This window comes from Chiloscyllium punctatum, chromosome 40, assembly GCF_047496795.1.
Source record: "Chiloscyllium punctatum isolate Juve2018m chromosome 40, sChiPun1.3, whole genome shotgun sequence".
Classification (NCBI taxonomy): Eukaryota; Metazoa; Chordata; class Chondrichthyes; order Orectolobiformes; family Hemiscylliidae; genus Chiloscyllium; species Chiloscyllium punctatum.
The window spans coordinates 56,228,435-56,249,467 of record NC_092778.1 but is presented as its reverse complement, the minus strand read 5'-3'; the positions used below and the strand labels follow the sequence as shown (position 1 = coordinate 56,249,467).

Here is a 21,033-nt window from a genome sequence, read left to right as displayed (position 1 = left end):
CGGACTCCTCCATCATTACAGGAGTTCACTGAAGAAGGAAATCAGGAGGGCAAAAAGGGGGCACAAGACAGCCTTGGCTGAGAAGATTAGGGTGAATCTGAAATGGTACTTTAAGTTTATTAGAGGAAAAAGAATAACTAGAGAGAGAATAAGGCCCCTCAAAGACTAAAAGTAGAGCATGTATGTGTAGAACCGCAGAAGATGGGCAAGGTTCTCAATGAATATTTCTCCTCAGCATTTACCATGGAAAAAGACATGAAGACTTGAAAACTAATGGGAGGTAATGGATGATATCTTGGGGACAGTCCATACCACAGTAGGAGGTGTTGGATGTATTAGAATGTATGAAGGTGAATAAACCTCCTGGTCCTGAGCAGAACAAGAACACTGTGAATAGAGAGGAAGTTGCAGGGACCCTGCCTGATATTCTTGCATCATCGTTAGCCATGGATGAGGTCACTGAAGACTAAAGGGTAGCAAATGTTGTGCCATTATTCAAGGAAGGCTGCAAAGAAAAGTCTTAGAACTATAGACCAATAAGTTTAACATCTGTGGTGGGAAAGTTACTTGAGAAGATTCTGAGGGATAAGATAAAAATGCATTTGGAAAGATAAAGTTTGGTTAGGAGTAGTCAGCATGACTTTGTTGGTAGGAGATCATGCCTCACAAATCTTGTTAGAGTTCTTTGATGAAGTGATCAGAAAGGTTGATGAGGTCAGAGCGGTAGACATAGTCATTATGGATTTTAGTAATGCCTTTGATAAAGTTCCACACTGTAGGCTGCTCTAGAAGGTTAGATCACATGGTATCCAGGGCAAGTTGGCAAATTGGAATTAAAATTGGCTTGATGGTAGGAAACAGAGGGTAATAGTGGAAGGATGTTCGTCTGACTGGAGGCCTGTGAGTAGTGGAGTGCCTCAGGGGTCGATGCTGGGCCCATTACTGTTTGTTATCTATGTCAACAATTTGGATGAGAATGTATAAGGCATGATTAGTAAGTTTGCTGATGGCACTAAAATAGGTGTATTGTGGACAGTAAAAAAGGTTATCAGAAATTGCAGTAGGACCTTGACCAGCTAGGGAAGTGGGCTGAGAAATGGCAAATGGAGTTTAATACAGGTAAGTGTGAGGTCTTGTATTTTGGAAAGGCAAATCAAGGTAGGAGTTTCATGGTAAATGGTAGAGTCTTAAAGAGTGTAGTGGAATAGATAGATCTTGGAGTTCAGGTGTATAGTTCTCTAAAAGTGGAGTCACAAGTAGACAGGGCATTAAAAAAGGTGTTTGGCACACTGGCCTTCATCAGTCAGGGGACTGAGTGTGGAAGTTAGGAAGTTATGTTGCAATTATGCAAGATGTTGGTGAGGCCGCGCTTGGAGTCCTGTGTTCAGTGTTGGTACCTTGTTACAGAAAGGATGTTAGTAAACTGTAAAGAGTGAAGAAATTTACAAGGATGTTGCCTGGATTCAATAGGCTAGGACTTTAGTGCATAGGAAACTGAGGGGGGAATGTATAGAGGTGTATAATATCATGAAAGGCAAGGATAGGGTGAATGCACTCAGTCTTTTTCCCCAGGACTGGGGAATCAAGGACTAGACCATCAGTTTAAAGTTAGAGGGGAAAGAATAAAAGGGAATAAAAGGTGGCACAGTGGCTCAGTGGTTAGCACTGCTGCTTCACAGCGCCAGGGACCTAGGTTCGATTCCAGCCTCAGGTGATCGTCTGTGTGGAGTTTGCACATTCTCTCAGTGTCTGTGTGGGTTTCCTCCGGGTGCTCCGGTTTCCTCCCACAGTCCAAAGATGTGCAGGTCAGGTGAACTGGCCATGCTAAATTGCCCATAGTGTTAGGTGCATTAGTCAGAGGGAAATAGGTCTGGGTGGGTTACTCTTTGGAGGGTCAGTGTGGACTTGTTGGGCTGAAGGGGCTGAAGGGCCTGTTTCCACACTGTAGGGAATCTAATCAGAACCTGAGGTGTAGCTTTTTTACACAAAGGGTGACATGCAGATGGGTGAGCTGTCAGCAGAAGTGGTTGAGGCAGGTGTATAAACAACATTTAAAACGTATTTGGACAAATACATGGATAGGGAAGGATTAGAAGGATATGAGCCCATTGCAGGGAAATGGAGGCAGATATTTTGGTCAGCATGGACGAGTTTGGGCCAAAGGGCCTGTCTCCGTGCTGTAGGACTCTATGACTCCATGAGGATGGGGATAGATGTGAAGTCGCCTCCTCTACTGAGTTGTTTAATTGTCCACCACTATTCATGACAGATGGGGTCAGGCAATAGAGTTTGGATCTGATCAATTGGTTGTAAAATTATTTTTCACTGTCTATCTCTCCCTGAAGTCACTTTGAATATATACAGTTCTGTAGAATCATAGAATCAAGCAGTACTGAAGAGGCCTTCAGCCCATCAAGTTGTCACCACCAAAACTATGCCAAATCAACTCTCATCCAACGTTTCAGCACTAGGAACATAGCTTGAATGTTATGAAGCAAAAGGAATTTTGAGGTATTGTGCCTTTTTCATAACTAAGCAAAAACATGGGAACAATTCCCTGGTCCATTCTCCAAGCCAACAGCTCAACTAATCAGACTTGTCAACCATTTTGTATCTTGTTTCACGCAATATAAACTGTCCTTCCCTTCAAAATTTGGCATTCTTACATCTGCCCTGATGAGTGCAGGACAAAAGATTTCAACAGCATCTCTCAAGTTCTACACCATCATGTGATTAATTATGATTTTCATGAATTCACAGCATTAAATATTCTTAGTGATATTATTTACTGAGGCATAGTATTTTGTAAGAAGTTCAGAGTTCTATTTTACCATTTGAGTATCTTCAATGGACATTGAATCTAACAGCTCATCCAAATCGTCTCCGATTTTGTCACCATCACTGAATTCTAAACGTGACTCAGGCACTGAAAAAGGTACTTCTTCTCCGTTCACCAGTGCAGTATTGCACAGGCTGGTTTTCTCCGACAGTTTTGGAGTGGGTGATGCAGAATTAGAAACGACTGGAATTGAGGCTGAATCACATAGTGTTTGAGAGATATCATCCAAAGAGACAGATGAAGAAACAGAAGGTTCTGAACTCACTGCTGGGAAATCTGCAAAAAGGAAGTGATAATGTCAAATTGATAATTCTCACCTCATGGATAAAAAGTTATTAATTAAGATTTAATCTACAAAAGATCTCTTAGGTTACAAAAGAAAAGCATTTAAAAAAAACATATTAATAAATTTCATCCACTAATTCTCTGTCAAATTTTAAATGTGATATACTTTCACAGCCCTGTTTTATCTGACCTCTTTGGGAATATGAATGCCTAATCATTGGAAAAGTGATAACAGTAGTCAGACCTCTTGTGACAGCAAGAACAAACATGACAAAATTAAGTTCCTTTTACCTATTTCAATATCTTCAACAGAATCCAAACCACTGGTGGGCTAAAGAGAGAGAAAAGAAAGCCATTTATAATTATGTTCAAACTCATAAAAAAGACACACTCTGATGATATGAGATTATATAACTCCTTAAATATTCAGTTCCTAGTTCACCTCTATTATGTCACATGAACCTTCAAAGTGCACAATTTTTATTTAATTGGCACTCGTATGTAAAGTGGTCAGGAAGGCATTATATTGTCAACTGATATAAATTTTGGCTCTAAGCGAGAAGCTAGGAGTTCCATAGCTTTTTACAGAGACATTCCACCTTTGAATCAACTATATGTTGGTCAAAAGCAATGTTTCCTTTTCTTCATCCACCATTTTGCTCTTTTTCCTATCCTTTCAATATGTGCTAAGAGCAAGGGCAGGTAGCACATCCATGTAAGGCACCTCATTCAGCTGGTAAGCCAGGGACACAGCAGTGTAGTTTACCTCCACAACTCCTTTCAGTGAAAGATATTACAATAGTTTTAAAAGGAAAAGGGCTTATAAATCCACTTCGGCCGTACAAAAATTAAGTTCTTCAATTAACTTTCTCAGTCCCCACAATCCAACTATTTAACTAAGCAATTGATTATTTTAGAGGTTATATTTCCTATTAGTTTTATTATCTCTCCATTTTCAATGATCAGCTGGACAGGAAGACAAAATGGTGTTTTAAACCAGCATTGCTTTAGATGCTATAAAAAAGGCTGCTCCAATATGCTTCACATAAATCAGGAAAAAAAATAACATTTTACTCAACCTGAGAACATGAAGGTTTGGCACCAAATGCATTCCATTGGTCATACGCTGTTTTAAACAGGTAATTAAAAAGCTTGAATATGCAAACAGCAAAACTTAAGATGACAAAAATTTGAATTTTCTGAGAAGCTTTCCAGATTTATGTTTACATTCGTCACAATATAAAGCTAACACTTTTAATATTACATTCTCAAATTTTCAAGTTACCAAGGGAAAGTTTTACTTTTTGGAGGAATAGTTCCCTTACACCCTGCTAAAATAAAATTTCTTTTTGATGTAACAATCCTCTTGCACAAGTATTTTAAACCTGCCTGTTGTATCAACAAAACAATCTGAATGAATCACCAAAAAACTTGGCTCGATGCTCATGGATATTGAACACATATAATACCGAACACTCAAAAATTAATAAGATGGTACTTACTTGGTTAGAAGATTCAGCAGAAGGTAAAGAGCTGACAGCAACAACAGGAGTCAAGGGAGGCTAAAAAGAATGATGAAATGTTCTATTAAAATAACAGCACAAAGATTCGGAATGAAAACTTAAGATATTAGCTCACAGTAAAGGACTGGTACTCACCTGTGTTCTAACATAAGCTTTTCGAATTTTTAATCCCAATTTCTGAGCCAGTTCCTGGGTTAATTTTATTACAAGATCGTCCTGAAATATATAATTTTAATACATTTCTTGATTAACCCTTAAAACTAGTTTTTTGTACAATTAATTTATGCATAATAGGCAACAAAGATTAAAGAAGCACATGCTGAATTCCAAAATGGCAGATCACAATCTTTAAACTAACTAAAACAGATGAAGAAAACCACAGCAAAATTCAGTGGGACATCAGGATTTATTATAAATCGATAGATGATCAATGACTTAAAATGCACAGTAATGATTGCAGTACAGGGGATGTGTTGCCGATGCAGCTCGTAGATGTTGCAGGTTGCAAGAGATATACGGAAATCACATCTGTAGTAAATTTCTGTGGTTCGAGCAGCTTCAGCTCAGAGTCAAGAACCAGAGCTATAGAACGCCTGATTCATCAGGGAGAGGGATAGCTACTACTTTGTTCCAAAAGGCCGTCAGAGAGAGAGCAGGGAATAACTGTGGGTAAGGCAGATAAGGGGATCAAGAAGCCAGAAGTGGAGGAATATCAGCCCTTATGACTATGCAACTGGTTTGAGGTTCTTGTAGCCTTTATGGATGAAAACGAGTGCAACAAAGTGGATGAGTGAATTAACCATGGTACAATGCTACTAAAACCATTCAAATACGGGGAGTGAATAGAATGATAATCGTTGAAGGCGATCTTATATTAAAGGGAATAGACACAGTTGTCCATAGCCAAGAGCAACAGTCCAGAAAGATACACTGACTGCCAATTCCAGGTATTGTGCAAGTTTCACTGGGCTGAAGAAAAATTTGGAGTTGGAGGGACAGGTTATAGTTGTGGTTCTTGATGTAGAATCATAGAGAGGTGTACAGCACGGAAACAGACCCTTCGGTCCAACTCATCCATGCCGGCCAGATATCCCAACCCAATCTAGTCCCACCTGCCAGAACCCGGCCCATATCCCTCCAAACCCTTCTTATTCATATACCCATCCAGATGCCTTTTAAATGTTGCAATTGTACCAGCCTCCATCACTTCCTCTGGCAGCTCATTCCACACACACACCACCCTCTGAGTGAAAAAGTTGCCCCTTAGGTCTCTTTTAAATCATCCCCCTCTCATTTTAAACCTATGCCCTCTAGTTCTGGACTCCCCCCACTCCAGGGAAAAGACGTTGTCTATTTACCGTAACCACACCTCTCATGATTTCATAAACCTCTATAAGGTCACCCCTCAGTCTCTGATGCTCCAGGGAAAACATCCCCAGCCTATTCAACCTCTCCATACAGCTCAAATCCTCCAACCCTGGAAATATCCTTGTAAATCTTTTCTGAATCCTTTCAAGTTTCACAACATCCTTCCAGTAGGAAGGAGACCAGAACTGCATACAATATTCCAAAAGTGGCCTTCCCAATGTCCTGTACAGCTGCAACATGACCTCCCAACTTTGTACTCAATACTCTGATCAATAAAGGAAAGCAAAACAAACGCCTTCTTCACAGTCCTATCTATCTGCAACTCCACGTTCAAGGAGCTGTGAACCTGCATTCCAAGGTCTATTTGTTCAGCACACTCCGTAGGACCTTACTATTAAGTGTATAAGTCCTGCTAAGATTTGCTTTCCCAAAATGCAGTGCCTTGCATTTATCTAAATTAAACTCAATCTGCCACTCCTCAGCCCATTGGACCATCTGATCAAGATTAGATTAGATTACTTACAGTGTGGAAACAGGCCCTTCGGCCCAACAAGTCAACACCAACCCGCTGAAGCGTAACCCACCCAAACCCATTCTCCTACCTTTTACCCCTTCACCTAACACTACGGGCAATTTAGCATGGCCAATTCACCTAGCCTGTACATTTTTGGATTGTGGGAGGAAACCGGAGCACCCGGAGGAAACCCACACAGACACGAGGAGAATGTGCAAACTCCACACAGAGAGTCGCCGGAGGCGGGAATTGAACCTGGGTCTCTTGGCGCTGCGAGGCAGCAGTGCTAACCACCGTGCCACCGTGCCTTTGTAATCTGAGGTAACCTTCTTCACTGTCCACTATACCTTCAATTTTGGTGTCATCTGCAAACTTACTAACTATACCTCTTAAGCTCACATCCAAATCATTTATATAAATGATGAAAAGTGATGGACCCAGCACTGATCCTTGTGGCACTCCACTGGTCACATGACTTCAATCCGAAAAACAACCCTCCACCACCACCCTCTGTCTTCTACCTTTGAGCCAGTTTATCTAAATGGCTAGTTCTCCCTGAATTCCATGTGATCTAACCTTGCTCACCAGCCTCCCATGAGGAGCCTTGTCATATGCCTTAATGAAGTGCATATAGATCACCATTCCTGATGGAGGGCTTATGACCAAAATGTCAATTCTCCTGTTCCTCAGATGCTGCCTGACCTGCTGTGCTTTTCCAGTATCAAATTCTCGACTCTAATCTCCAGCATCTGCAGTCCTCACTTTTGCCTCCATACAGATCACATCCACCGCTCTGCCCTCATCAATCCTCTTCGTTACTTCTTCAAAAAAACTCAATCAAGTCGTGAGACATGATTTCCCACGCCCAAAGCCATGTTGACTATCCGCAATCAGTCAATGCATTTCCAAATACATGTACATCCTGTCCCTCAAGATTCCCTCCAATAAACTGCCCACCACTGATGTCAGACTCACTTGTCTATAGCTCCCTGGCTTGTCCTTACCACCTTTCTTAAATAGTGGCACCAAGTTAGACATACTGAAGACCAGTAAAGAGGGTCTGCAAATCAAGTCTGAATAATTAGGGTTTAAATTGAAAGATTGGTGAGGGAAAGATAAATGTAAATTCATGGGGCACAGGTTCCAGTATTATGGAAAGTGGGATGTCACCACCAGACACATATTTCCCTTCCCTCGTCAGCTTTCCACAAGCACTTCACCCACTGGTACACCCTGGTCCACTCCTGCTCACTCCCTACATTTCCACAGCACTTTCCCCTGCAATCACAGGTGTAATCTGCCCACTTACGTCCTCCCTACTGCCAATTTTTTTTTCCAATCTAATTTACAGCATTCGTTGCTCATAATGTGGCTTCCTCGACACTGGGGAAATGAATTGTAGACTGGGCGACCGCTTCACAGAACACCTATATTCTATCCGCTACAAAGACCCCAAGCTTTCAAGTTGCCTATCACTTCGACACACCACTGTGTTCCCTGGCCAACATCTGTCTCAGGCTTGCTGCAGTGCTCCAGCAAAGCTCAGTGCAAGCTGGAAGAACAACATCTCATTTCTGCTTGGGAACTCGACAGCTTTCTGGACTCAATATCGAATTCAAGAATTTTAGGGCTTGAGGCACCTTCTCCCATGTCCTTACCCCAATCCACAGATTCCTTACAGTGTGGAAACAGGCCATTTGGCCTCCAAAGAGTAACCCACCCAGACTCATTCGCCCACATTTACCCCTGACTAATACACTTACCCTATATATCCCTGAATACTATGGGCAATTTAGCTAATCCACCTAACCCGCACAATTTTGGACTGCGGGAGGAAACCCACGCAGACAGTGGGAGAATGTACAAACTCCACACAGACAATGGCCTAAGGTGGGAATCGAACCCGGGTCCCTGGTGCTGTGAGGCAGCAGTACAAACCACTGAGCCACCCCAAGCCTAGCCCTGTCACATGGTCTGCTATTATACACAACCCACTGTTAACCACTAACAGTCCCCATTAGCAGTTATGCATTCTACTAGGCTGACCAGTCTCCATTCTGTCCAACTATGCCCTCTCTTTCGACTCTAACTCCATCCATCATTTACTCCTTACCCCTTCCCCTAATTTCTGCCTGAAACACAACTTGTTCCTGGCTACCATCAGTTCTGAAAAGAGTCACTAGACCTGAAGTATTAATGTCTTTTCTCTCCACAGGTGCTGCCAGACCTGCTGAGTTTTTCCAGCAATTTCTGTTTTAGTTTCTGATTTCCAGCATCTTCAGTTTTATTACAGCAAGGCAATTATAAGGGTTGGAGTTAAAGTAAATTGAGTTAAAAGACAAGATAGTAGAGATCCAAATGTTAAATGAAGTATTAGCAACTTTGATCTAAGATTTATCCCGGTGCAAAAGAAAGGCTCTTTGCAAAGGATGCATTGCCCATAACTAAATAAGGAAATTAAGAATTGTATCAAATTCAAAGAAACAATGTACAGGTCTGCAAAGATTAGTGGATCAGATTCTAAGAACCAGCAAGGAGTGACTATAAACAAGAAAGGATAAATCAAAAGATGAGAGAAAGCTCATTAGTAACATAAAAACAAATACTGAGATTTTCTTCAAAAAGAAGAAAAAAGTATAATTAAAGCTAATAAGAGCACACTAGGAACTGAATCTGGAGAATTGATACTGGAAACAAGTGGATGTATTGATCAGGTCTTTTATGTCTGTCTTCACATTTAGAAAACTTTCTGAAGTTTTTTGCGAATAGCGACTGCTAAACTTAAAACAATTTAAAATATTTGCAAAGGGGGAAAAAAGGTGGTGGAAAACTATTGTACCTAAAGACTAATAAGTCCCTGATGTGAGGTGAGCTGCATCCCAGAATCTTGGTTGCACAGATAGAAGCAGCATTGGTTATAACCTTCCAAAATTCTTTGTCTCCTGGAAGGATCTCCAGTTTCAAAATTAATAAATGTAACACTTTTTTTTTATTAGGAGGACAACAGAAAGTGGTCACTTAGCCTAGCCTTTGGGAAGGAAAATTGTTAGAACTTATTATTAGAAAATTATAAAGCAAGGTACTGAGAAAAACGTAACATTATCAGGCAGATTCAATGTGGCTTTGTGAAAGGGAAAGTGTTTAGCTAATTTATGATTTTTTTGAGGAAATAAGGAAGGTTAATAAAAAGAAAACCTGTAGATGTCGTGTACTTGCATTTCCAAAAGGTATTTGATAAATATGCCATATCAGCGATTACTGCAGGAAATAAACTCAAATAGTGTAGGAAGTGACATAGTAGCATGCACAGAAGATTGGTTAGCTATTAAGAAGCAGAGAGTAAAGATCTTAGCCACATTGGCAAGCTGTAACTAAGTGGAGTTTCAAAGGGCCAGTGCTGTTTACAAAGTATTCACAATTTATATCAATGGCTTGAAGGGAGGGCTGACTACATGTAGCTAAATTTGTCAAAGGCAAAAGTAAATTGCCAAAAGAAAGTCAGAGTTATCAAAGGAATTAGCTATAGTTTAAATTAGTCTGAAAAAAATTAGCAGAGGGAGTATAATGTAGTTAAATAGAGAGAAATTGCAAACAGTGGTGGAACAGACGGATCTGAATGACCTTAGACATTAATCACAAAAAAGTTACAGGTACAAGAAGTTGATTAGAAAAGCAAATCGAAGGTTGATGGTTATTGTAAGAGAAATAGAATGTAAGTGTTGGGAGGCTTTACCGCAGTTGTATTGGGCTCTGTTGAGGTCACACCTGGAGTAATACACTTGTTTTCGTCTCCTTATTGGAAACATAAATAATTGCACAAGAAGCAATTTAGAAGGGTCATTCAACTCATTCCTGGGCCAAAGGACTTGCCTTACAAAGAAAGGTATAACTAATTGGGTGTTTTAGAGCTTAAAAGAAACACAATTATCTTACCAACAACATATAAGATATTAGGGGACTTAATTGGATAGGTACCAGGAAGATATTGCCTTTCATAGCATGGTCTAAAACGAGGGGACATTATTTAAAAGTAGGAGGTCTCCTATTTAATACAGAAATAGGAAATCTCCTCATTTCTCTCAGTAGATGATTAGTATGTAAAATTCTCTTTTGCAAAGAGCAGTGATGGCCGAATCATTGTATTCATTCCTGATATAGTCAGATTTTTGACATATAACAGAATTGGGGGTTAGAGAATGCAAACAGGAAAGTGGAGTTAAGACAAGAAACAGACCAACTATGGTCTTCATGAATGGTAGAGCAGATCTGAAGGTCCAAATGGCCTACTCCCATTCTTGAATTTGTTATTAATAATAGAAAATGATTTCAGTTACTGTTTGGCACAATAGATTTTCTAGTAGTTTGCAGTTTTGGGAAAAGAACAAAAACGCTGAAAACTCCCCCTTAACACTTGCATATGAAGGGAATGTTAAACAATTGTAGGGCACCAAAACACAATGAATTTTAAAACACTATTACTTTCAAAAGATCTAAAGCTGTGTGTTTCATTCATTCTGAAGACGACATTTGAAAAAATTATACTGAAAGGAACTTGGATAACAATTTAGAAACTAGAGAAACTAGAGAATGCTGAAATTATATGACTCAAAAGGACACTGAAAAAAAATCATAAAGCTTTCAGTGAAGTGAGAAATCAATCATGTTGATTTATTTCACTCCTCCCTTTCCTATTTGTCATAAGTTTATCATTTTATCCTACATTTTTAGGTTCCCAACTCCATGGCCTTCTGATCACATGACAGTGGACAAGCTAGCACTCTGCTAATGCTACTTTCCAAGTGGCATTGAAAAACAGATACAAAACCGAAGCAAAGCTCAACTGCCCTATTTTCTTTACCTCTTTATAAGGAAGTTCCTTAACTGTTGATAGCACAAATCACTCCCATCTCCATGACTAGGAGCAAAAAAATAACTGGCATGTTAAATTACAGACAAGATCAACATCCTAGCATCCTCAATACAGTGAACACTGAGGCATAGCTTCCGCAACACTGTTGCAATACTACTGCGTTCAGATTGCCAATTTAAAGCTAAATATCTACATTACCTCCTGACATTAAGTGCTCACTTTTCTGATAAAATTACTAGCATTAGTAGGTGCCATTAGTATCTTTTCTTTAAAGATTATGAACTGTAAGCCCCCGAATATAGGAATTGCTCAATTGTTTGTAAAGTAATATTCAAAATAAATAATCACTGCACAGTATAAATGGGTTGAAAGTACAGTATGCCTTGAATAATGGTTGTCAAGTAGAGGCAACTGTCATTTCCCTTACCTGTGGCACACCTAGTGAACACTCTGCAACAACTTTGTAGGCTTCCTCATGCCTTCCTAACTCTTTCAAGGACTTTCCTTTTCGATAGAGTGCTCTGTAATTACGATCATTCAACTGTAAAGCTTTGTCACAATCATCTAATACCCGATTATAGAGACCCTAAAATGACAAGAAGTGCATGGGTAAGAAATATTGTTTAAGATGGTGATACAATTAGCTTTAGCCTTTAAAACAATAATGGGGAGGAAATAAATTGGGCAAAATAATTATCAAGTTATTTCTGTAGGAAGTGTGCATGCACAGCATATAGAGGAGAACAGATCTAGGTTCAGTGATGATACTAAACAGAGTGTACCCAAGAAAGATATCAATTTTAAAAGCTGGATAATTTTGAAGCAAAATTAAAAAACAGATTTCCATTTCCACAAAAGATGATCAAAGGTCTAAATATGAAACAATTAGAAAGAAAATGTATCAGCAAATATTAGAACTATGTTGCTGTGCCCTTTATCTTACCATATTCAAGTAGCAGGCTGCACGATTTGCATACAGCTTTTCTATTACTCCATTTACAATACTGACTTCTTCAGATGCATAATGAGCCACATTTAAAGCCTCAGTATACTGATTCAAAGCATCAGCCCAATTGCTTTCTCTGAACTTATCATTTCCCTCATCATTTAAATTTCTTACGAGGTCTTGAAGAAACACCTAAAAATTAACATAATTAATGTAGATGCAAATATTACACTGTGCAACAATAAACTCATAAGCTTTCTTAAAGGGGAAAGAAAATCTAAGGTAACAACTCTTTTCCAAGCCCTTTTTATGATAAGAATAAAACATCACTTCTTTTTCAAAGACCATCCAAATCTTTACTTGCATGAATCTTCAATAGTGCTTCACATTCTATCAGGCCACACTGGCATTGACGCTTAGATATCAGCCACAGTTAAGTGTCCTCTTACCTTCATTTCAGGAAACTGTGGTTTTAAGTCCATCACAAAGACTATTTTATTTTCATGATAAAATCAATCATTTGTAGCTTTTTGTTTCCCCATCCAGCTTGTTTACACCATGTTTACATAAAGGAAGCGATTTAAATGTGCTCATCTCAAGTAATATAAATATTTGAGTGAACTATTATGCTCAGTGCACCCCTCAGGAGTTGCATTATTAGTAAATCTAATATTGCGCAAATTCACTTACACATTTTTCCATCCAATTCCTCTATGCATTGTACTTACATAATCCAACAAAGTTAACTATAGGAAGATGTGAATCTCCCCAAATCATAAGAACATCTTGATGTATTACAATTTCAGTCTTAGGAACACAAGTACACTCTTCAGAATTAAGTTTAAATTTTCATCAAGAATCCTTGACAAGAATCACATTATCTTACCTACACCCTCTAAAAAAACTCAAACTATTAGATTAATTGAGATACATTAAAAATATGTATTTTACCTCATATTCTCGTTCGGTACCAGGATATGGCAATGTAGACCTGCAAAACAAAAGGGGTTTTGTTGATAGTGGACCCATCCAAATCTTTCTGGCAACTATTTCCAACAATTAAGATTCTACTAATGACAGCATTTTTGCAATTACCAGCACTTTAAAAGTCAGATTACCAAAACAAACAGCCTTGTGTCGTGACCCATTTAATTATATTTTGCTTTAACACATTAATAACCAGGATGATGTAAAGCAAAGAAGCATTAGCACTCCACTGCCTAAAAACACATGCAGCAATATCAGCTACTGTATTGGAAAAGATGATGAAAATCATACAACTGTTTTTTTGCCTATATTTTTAAAAATTGACACTTGGTCCACTGCAGTTCCATGGTTTGGTATGCTTAGACCACTGACAACTTATTTTAATAAAACAAGAACTGGGGATCTGAAACATTAACAGAAACTGCTGGTGAAACTCAGCAGATGTGGCAGCGTCTGTGGGAACAAAACAGAGGTGATGTTTTGAGCTCAGTGCACTGTAAGTATTTTGGTGTCTGTCTGAAATACAAAACTTTCGCCTAGCTGTCCTAAGTAAGCACTAAGTCAAAAATTTACACTGTATTCCAAAATGGCCTTTTGAAATAATTCTCAGACGATTTTTACTAATGGAGGTCCTTAACACATCATGGATACTGAGCTTATAGAGACAGAAAAAATAAGTTCCTGTTTGAAAACTAAAACAAAATCTAAATCAGAAGAAAGAAAACAGAAGGTAAAAGGCCAATTTAATTCTTGTAACAAGAATTCCATTTATAGTGTGCTTTTCACAACTGCTATATGGCTAAATGAAATCCTTTTGAAATGTGGTCACTGTTAAGACAAAGGAAACAGCAGCGATTTGCATACAGCAATCTCTCACAAGGAGCGATGTGATAAATGATCAGATAATCTTCAAGACTTGCAGCTCAGATGCCAGCTGCTGCAGTTGTGAGTATGTTAGCCAAGCTGGGGAGTTGATTTGCAACTGAAACCAGCAACAGAATTAGCAGGAATGGAACCAAATAAAATTCCAGAAAACCCAATACAGCAGTGCTTCACAGGAGGCTCTAAAGCACTGAAGATGTCACCTAAACAGGGGACGAAACTTGTGCAAATCAACTTCCCAACTCAGTGAATATACCCACAACTACGACGATCAGATATCTGGTTACATCAGGGTGAGGGACTAAGACTGGTCAGGATGCCAGGAATGACAACTCTGCCCTTCTTAGAAATAGCACAGTGCGATCTATCACATCCAAACAGCTAATTTTAATATCTCATCCAAAAACAAGTATCTCTGATAATGCTGCATTCCCTCAGTATTGCACTGATGTAGGTGGCTTTGATTTTTGTGTTGAAGTCCTGAGTTAAACTTGAACTCAGGACATTGAGACTCAGGCAAGCATGCTAATGTCACAGCTAATGTCAAAATCTCTGCTGAGGAGTGGTGGAAGAGAAGGGATGTGACACATGATATAGATACTTCCAAGATGTGAGATTTTGAGAAGCATAATACAACAAGAAATTCAGTAGTCTATTAGATAAATATACCTAAAGTAGCAGATGACTATATTAAGTTACACGTACGGTTAAGTGTTCTAATTATCTTAAATTCAAATGCATTCAAGATTAAAGTTCACTATTTAAGGCACATGAATGTTGTATCCATTTCACATCCACAAGGAGAAATGAGTGATCACTATGACTTCTATCAAGGCTGTTCATTTGCAGAGTCTAAAAATAGTAGAAACAGATATCTCAAACTAAACTGTTTCTAAGCAAACATTATGCAAATTACAGACAAACGATCAAAGACTTATTTTTCCACAAACTGCGAACCAAAGATGATTACTGGATAGACTTAGCTGTACATTTGAAAACTAATTTGATAAGTTTAACATTTTCTAATCAATTTGCTCAAAGTTGTTATTACATGCCTCTGGAGGAGGTAGGGCTTGAACATCTCCTGCCTACCACTAATATACAACTCTTTCACACTAGGTAATATTACAAAATTACAGGTGTTTTCTGAATGCTTCCCCCATTCTGGAAACAATTAATGAACAAAGGATTGCAGACACTGAAGAGTCTGCCAATGGTATAAGCCAAATGGCCCAGCACATCCAAAATGGTTTTGAAATTGCACAAAATCAAAGACATAGACCCTGCAAACAATCTTTGTTCAGGCAATATTATGATACTACCTTTTTAAAAACATTTCTCATTAATTAGCTGATTTCAAAAATCACAAGATGCTCTTTCAATACAAAATCATGTTCTTTCAATACAGAATTAGATTTTACTATCATGTGTACACAAGTATAGATTAGATTACATTACATTACAGTGTGGAAACAGGCCCTTCGGCCCAACAAGTCCACACCAACCCGCTGAAGTGCAACCCACCCATACCCCTACATTTACCCCTTACCTAACACTAGGGGCAATTTAGCATGGCCAATTCACCTGGCCTGCACATCTTTCAACTGTGGGAGGAAGCCCACGCAGACACGGGGAGAATGTGCAAACTCCACACAGTCAGTCGCCTGAGGCGGGAATTGAACCCAGGTCTCTGGCGCTGTGAGGCAGCAGTGCTAACCACTGTGCCACCGTGCCTTAAATAGTGAACTTTAATCTTGAATGCATTTGAATTTAAGATAATTAGAACACTCAACCGTACATGTAACTTAATATAGTCATCTGCTACTTTAGGTATATTTAGGAGTACATGAGTCAAGTGAAAAGTGTACAAAATCGCCATTCTGTGGCACCATGCTGATTATAAAACCAGAATTTTAAAAAAACAAAATTCTTGTATGCAAATATTAACTAGAGCAAAAACATCAAATTACAGCATGGAACAGACTATTTAAAGTTAGTTTGGGTCAGTTAGCTGAGTTGGCTGTATGGATAATTTGAGATGCAGAGTGATACCACACGGTTAAATTCCTGCATTGGCTGACATTACCATGAACAACTCTCCTGCTCAATCTCTCCCCTCCCCTGAGGCATGGCGACTCTCAGGTTAAACCACCACTGGTGCTTTCCTCTCTCTCATGGTAAGGCGACCTATCTTACTCAAACTAAGCTTTTCCTGTTCTTACCCCTTTCCCATAGGCAAGATTCAACAACTGGCTCAAACTACCATGACCAATTGTCTTGTGTATTAATATATCAGAAAAATAATGCATGAATCAGATAGAATATGTGGATATGCTCACATTTTGGAAAACCCCAACAATTATTTCACAATTTGGTTCCACCAGTAGTTATGGCTTGGGTAATTGCTAGCAGGCAATCACAATCACTGATCAACAGTATCAACAAATACAAATACATTGGCTGTATATCCAATAATTCCCAAGATATTCATCCAGTAAAAGTCATTCCCCATTAGGATCACCAGGTCCCAAGAAATAACTCTTTCATGTTTACACCCACTACCATAAAACACCCACACTGGGATTCTGAAAACAATCTCAGAAGAACATCAAGCCTTGATCAGTACTACAGCAGTAGAATTCACTCGTCATTTTTTGAATGCAATTGATTTCAACCGTATCAGTATGGCCAAGTGCTCAGCTGCAAGTTAGGGCAAAGACAAGAAATTGGAGATAGAATTTCCCATTAGCTCTTAGCTTGTAGGGAGGCAATATTATCGTGAGACAATTAATCCAGAAATTTAGCTAATATTCCCATAACAGATTGTGAAATTGGAATTCAGTAAAACAAAATCTGGAATTAAGGGTCTAATGATGACCATTAGACCATAGCTGATTGCCAGAAAAACCCATCTGGCTCACTGATGTCCCTTAAGGATTAAAGTATGTCATCCTTATCTGGAGACTCACAGTAATGTGGTCGACTCTTCACTTTTCTCTGGGCAATAAGGGATGGAGAGTAAATACTGACCTAACCAGAGATGTCCATATCCCATGAGTGAATTTTTTAAAAAAGTCTTTAACTGCACAAGAATGAACAACAGCGATGGGCAATAAATGCCAGCCTAGCCAGTGACATTCTATGATTGAAAAAAAAATGAAGTTAAAGCAAACATCTAAAGCAGTTCACCTTTCATGGTCAGTTAAACACCTTGTACCATGAGAAATGGTAGCAAATAATTTATTCTGCAGTGTCTATTGCCAAGACTTAATGATTTTCACCACGGGTGCAAGATGGGAGCAACGTGTCTAATCTACCAGATTTACTTGCAGCAATTCATCAAGGCTCCCCTGACTGAAATTTTCAAACCCACACGCTCCAGATCTACAGTTGATGAACAATAAACGCTGAATAGTAGGCGTCACAGACAGCCATGAAATAATGCTTTGAAAAGTCAAAAGAAATAATCTGGTCAGGTACAGGAAATACCAACATACTTCAGATGTTGCTACAGTGGGAGAAAATTGAATAATTCAATGAACTGTCAAATGAAATGAGTCACATAGAAAGATACTTACTGGATAAATTGTAGTCCTTTCTGAGTTTCTTGCCACCTATTACTTCTGTCCTTGGATACATTGGACATGTTATCCTTCACATTCAATTCCTCTAATGAATCAGTTTCTAAGTCAGAAAGGGAAACAATAAATGATAAACAGCCATGCAAAAAATTTCTCATATTCTCCTTCTTCCCTAACATTACAAAGGGTAACAATTGTATTTTTGTTTAAAAATTCATGCAACTTAATTGCAATAGTAAGGATACCACTGAATCAGCATTTTTTGTTTGCCAATGTATGTCTGGGCATGTAAAATGCCACAATACATCACCAACATTTTCCAGAGCATTTTGCTTTAGGTTTTAGCTCCATCAGTCAAAGTTAATGCAAGGCTTTCTCCTTAAAATCTCTCACAATTAACACAGGTACTGACAATTGATCCTCAGCTCATACATATAACATGACAATCTCAGAGCAGCACCAAGACTTGTTTTACTGCAATAAAACAGAAAATGCTAGAAACTGTCAGCAGGGTTGGCATGGATCTGAAACACAGAACAGAGTCAATCTCCACAGATACTGTCAGGCCTGCTGAATATCTCCAGCATTTACAGTCTTTTTATGTTCTAGACTATATGCTGTCTGATTGAAGGCTGTTCATCATAGAAGCAGAGACACTTACAGCACTGATTAAGTGTTTGTGTTGACTCACTGAAATTTGAAACCAATTCCTGTGCCTTGACCAATGTTGTCACAGGACAGTCGAAGTTTTGGCCATACACCCTTCATCAGGAATTGGGGGTGGGGGGGTAGCTTGGAAGGCAAAATTTCACAAACCTGACTGCCTCAGTTAACCCATTGTCTCTGCCTGCTCCTGCCTCACTGAACTTATCTCCTCATACCTCGACACCGTCCTGTCCCCCTTGTCCAAGAACTCTCACATGCATTTAGGACACCACCCATGCCCTCCACAACTTTTGGTTTTCTGGATCCCACTGGCTCATCTTCACCATGGACATCCTGTACACACCCATTCACCATGACGAAGCCCTCTGCCTTTTCCTCTCCCACATACCCAACTAGTTCCCTTTTGCTGACACACTCATTCGAATGGCAGAACTGGTCCTCACCCTCAATAATTTCTCCTCTGAATCCTCCCACTTCCTTCAGACCAAAGGAGTAGCCATGGGTACCTGTATGGGCCCCAGCTATGCCTCTTTGTCGTGTACGTGGAACAGTCCATCTTCTGTAGTTACACCGGCGCCAATCCCCACCTTTTCTTCCGCTAGATTGATGATTGTATCTTTGCCACCCATGCTCCCACAAGGTGGGTGAACAATTCATCAAATGCAAGAACACCTTCCACCCTGATCTCAAGTTCACCTGTACCATCTCGGACACCTCCCACCCCACTTCCTGGACCTCTTCATTTCCATTTCCAGTAACCCACTCAACACAGACATCCACTTCAAACCCACCGACTCCCACAGCTACCTGGACAACACCTCCTCCCACCTTCCCAACTGTAAAAATGCTATCCGTTACTCCTAATTTCTCTACTGCATCTGTTCCCAGGAGCAGCAATTCCACTCCAGAAGATCCCAGAGGGCCTCATACTTCGAGGATTGCAATTTCCCCTCCCACGCATTCAACAATGCCCTCGGAGGGCCAGAGTGTGCACATCTCCTCCACTTCCCACACCTCTGCCCTTGAACCCTACCCGTCCAACTGCAACAAGGACAGAACCCCCATCACCTGGTCCTCACCTCCCACCCCACCAATCTCCGGATACAACGCATCATCCTCTGCCTTTTCCATCACCTATAGTCAGACTCCACCAAAGATATATTTCCATTCCCATCTCAAATCAGCATTCCACAAAGACCATTCTCTCCAATACTCCCTTATTAGATCCACACCCTCCCCCACCAATCCACCTTCCACTCCTGGCACCTTCCCTTGCCACCGCAAGAGGTGTAAAACCTGTGCCCACACCCCTCCACCTCACCTCCATCCAAGGCCCCAAAGGATCCTTCCACATCTGGCAGAGATTTTCCTGCGCATCCAAACATCTCATCTACTGTGTCCATTGCACTAGATGTGGCCTCCTCTACATTGGGGAGGCAGGACGCCAACTTGCAGAATGGTTTAGAGAACACCTCTGAGACACATGGACCAAACAACTCCACCGCCTTGTGGCCAAACACTTCAACTCCGCCTCCCACATTCTGCCAAGGACATACAAATCCTGGGCCTCCTCTACTACCTAATCCAAGCCATCTGACACCTGGAGGAAGACACCCCATCTTCCGCCTTGGGACCCTCCAACTACATGGTATCAATGTCAATTTCACCAATTTCCTCATCTTCCCGCTGCCCCCGCACCCCCCCATCTTATCCGAGATCCAACCCTCCAACTCGGCACCACTCTCTTGAACTATCCTACCTGTTCATCTTCCTTCCCACCTATCCGCTCCAATCTATCACCATCACCCCCCACCTTTGTCTACCTATCGCCTTCCAAGCTGCCTTCCTCCCATTTATCTCTCAACCCCCTTGACCCTGCCTGAAACGTCAATTCTCCTGCCCCTCTGATACTGCCTGACTTGCTGTGCTTTTCCAGCACCACACATTTTGACTCTGATCTGCAGTTCTCACTTCCTCCCAATGTTATAAAGTTGCTTATATTACTCTAGGAACCCACACATAAAACTGAAAAATGCCAAATCAAAACATGACAGAAAAACATATTTGTGAAATTTTCTACAGGCTTACATAAAAAAAACTACCAACTTTTAGCATTCTGTCAGAATACTTTAGTAACATCCAAGACCAACTAGATAAATAACATTTTTCCATCCTGATTAAATACACTGTCTTGAATCTTAATACTGTCACTAAATTCTCATCCTTCAAGTCAGCAGTGAGTTTGGGCATTTGCATCTTGCTCACTGTTAAAGTTATAGGCATAAAAGAATCAAAAAAGTTATAAAACAAATAAACTAACAAAAATAAAATAAAATCCTTGATGCTGAACCTTAAACACAATTGCAAACTTTGAAGAGAGAAGGAGCACGTGGGCTTTATGAGGGAGCATAAGAATTGATAATGTCATCATTCCAAACCTTTGCCTATACATAGCATCATAAATAAACACTTGGACATTTTTAAAAGAGTGTGATAAATTAAGCATTCTGCGATTTTCTTCTCTATTACAATAAGGAAAACACATTCATACACCACAATTCCGTTATTGTAT

The 21,033-nt window shown here is 39.8% G+C and overlaps 1 protein-coding gene across 7 annotated transcripts in view; it reads right to left on the bottom strand.

Annotated features, from left to right (window-relative positions):
* Positions 1-21,033, bottom strand: part of zc3h7a (zinc finger CCCH-type containing 7A) — an 87,672-nt gene that overhangs the window by 46,843 nt on the left and 19,796 nt on the right. For 6 of the 7 annotated variants that reach the window (XM_072559979.1, XM_072559980.1, XM_072559982.1 and 3 more), the window contains exons 2-9: positions 17,793-17,898; positions 13,297-13,336; positions 12,343-12,537; positions 11,827-11,985; positions 4,783-4,863; positions 4,627-4,686; positions 3,416-3,455; positions 2,832-3,115 (exon numbers count right to left, since the gene is read on the bottom strand). In XM_072559979.1, coding sequence (XP_072416080.1) covers positions 2,832-3,115; positions 3,416-3,455; positions 4,627-4,686; positions 4,783-4,863; positions 11,827-11,985; positions 12,343-12,537; positions 13,297-13,336; positions 17,793-17,860 — 927 coding nt within the window. In that variant the 5' untranslated portion in view covers positions 17,861-17,898. The remainder of the gene's footprint in view (positions 1-2,831; positions 3,116-3,415; positions 3,456-4,626; positions 4,687-4,782; positions 4,864-11,826; positions 11,986-12,342; positions 12,538-13,296; positions 13,337-17,792; positions 17,899-21,033) is intronic. The other variant, XM_072559978.1, reaches the window with a different exon arrangement.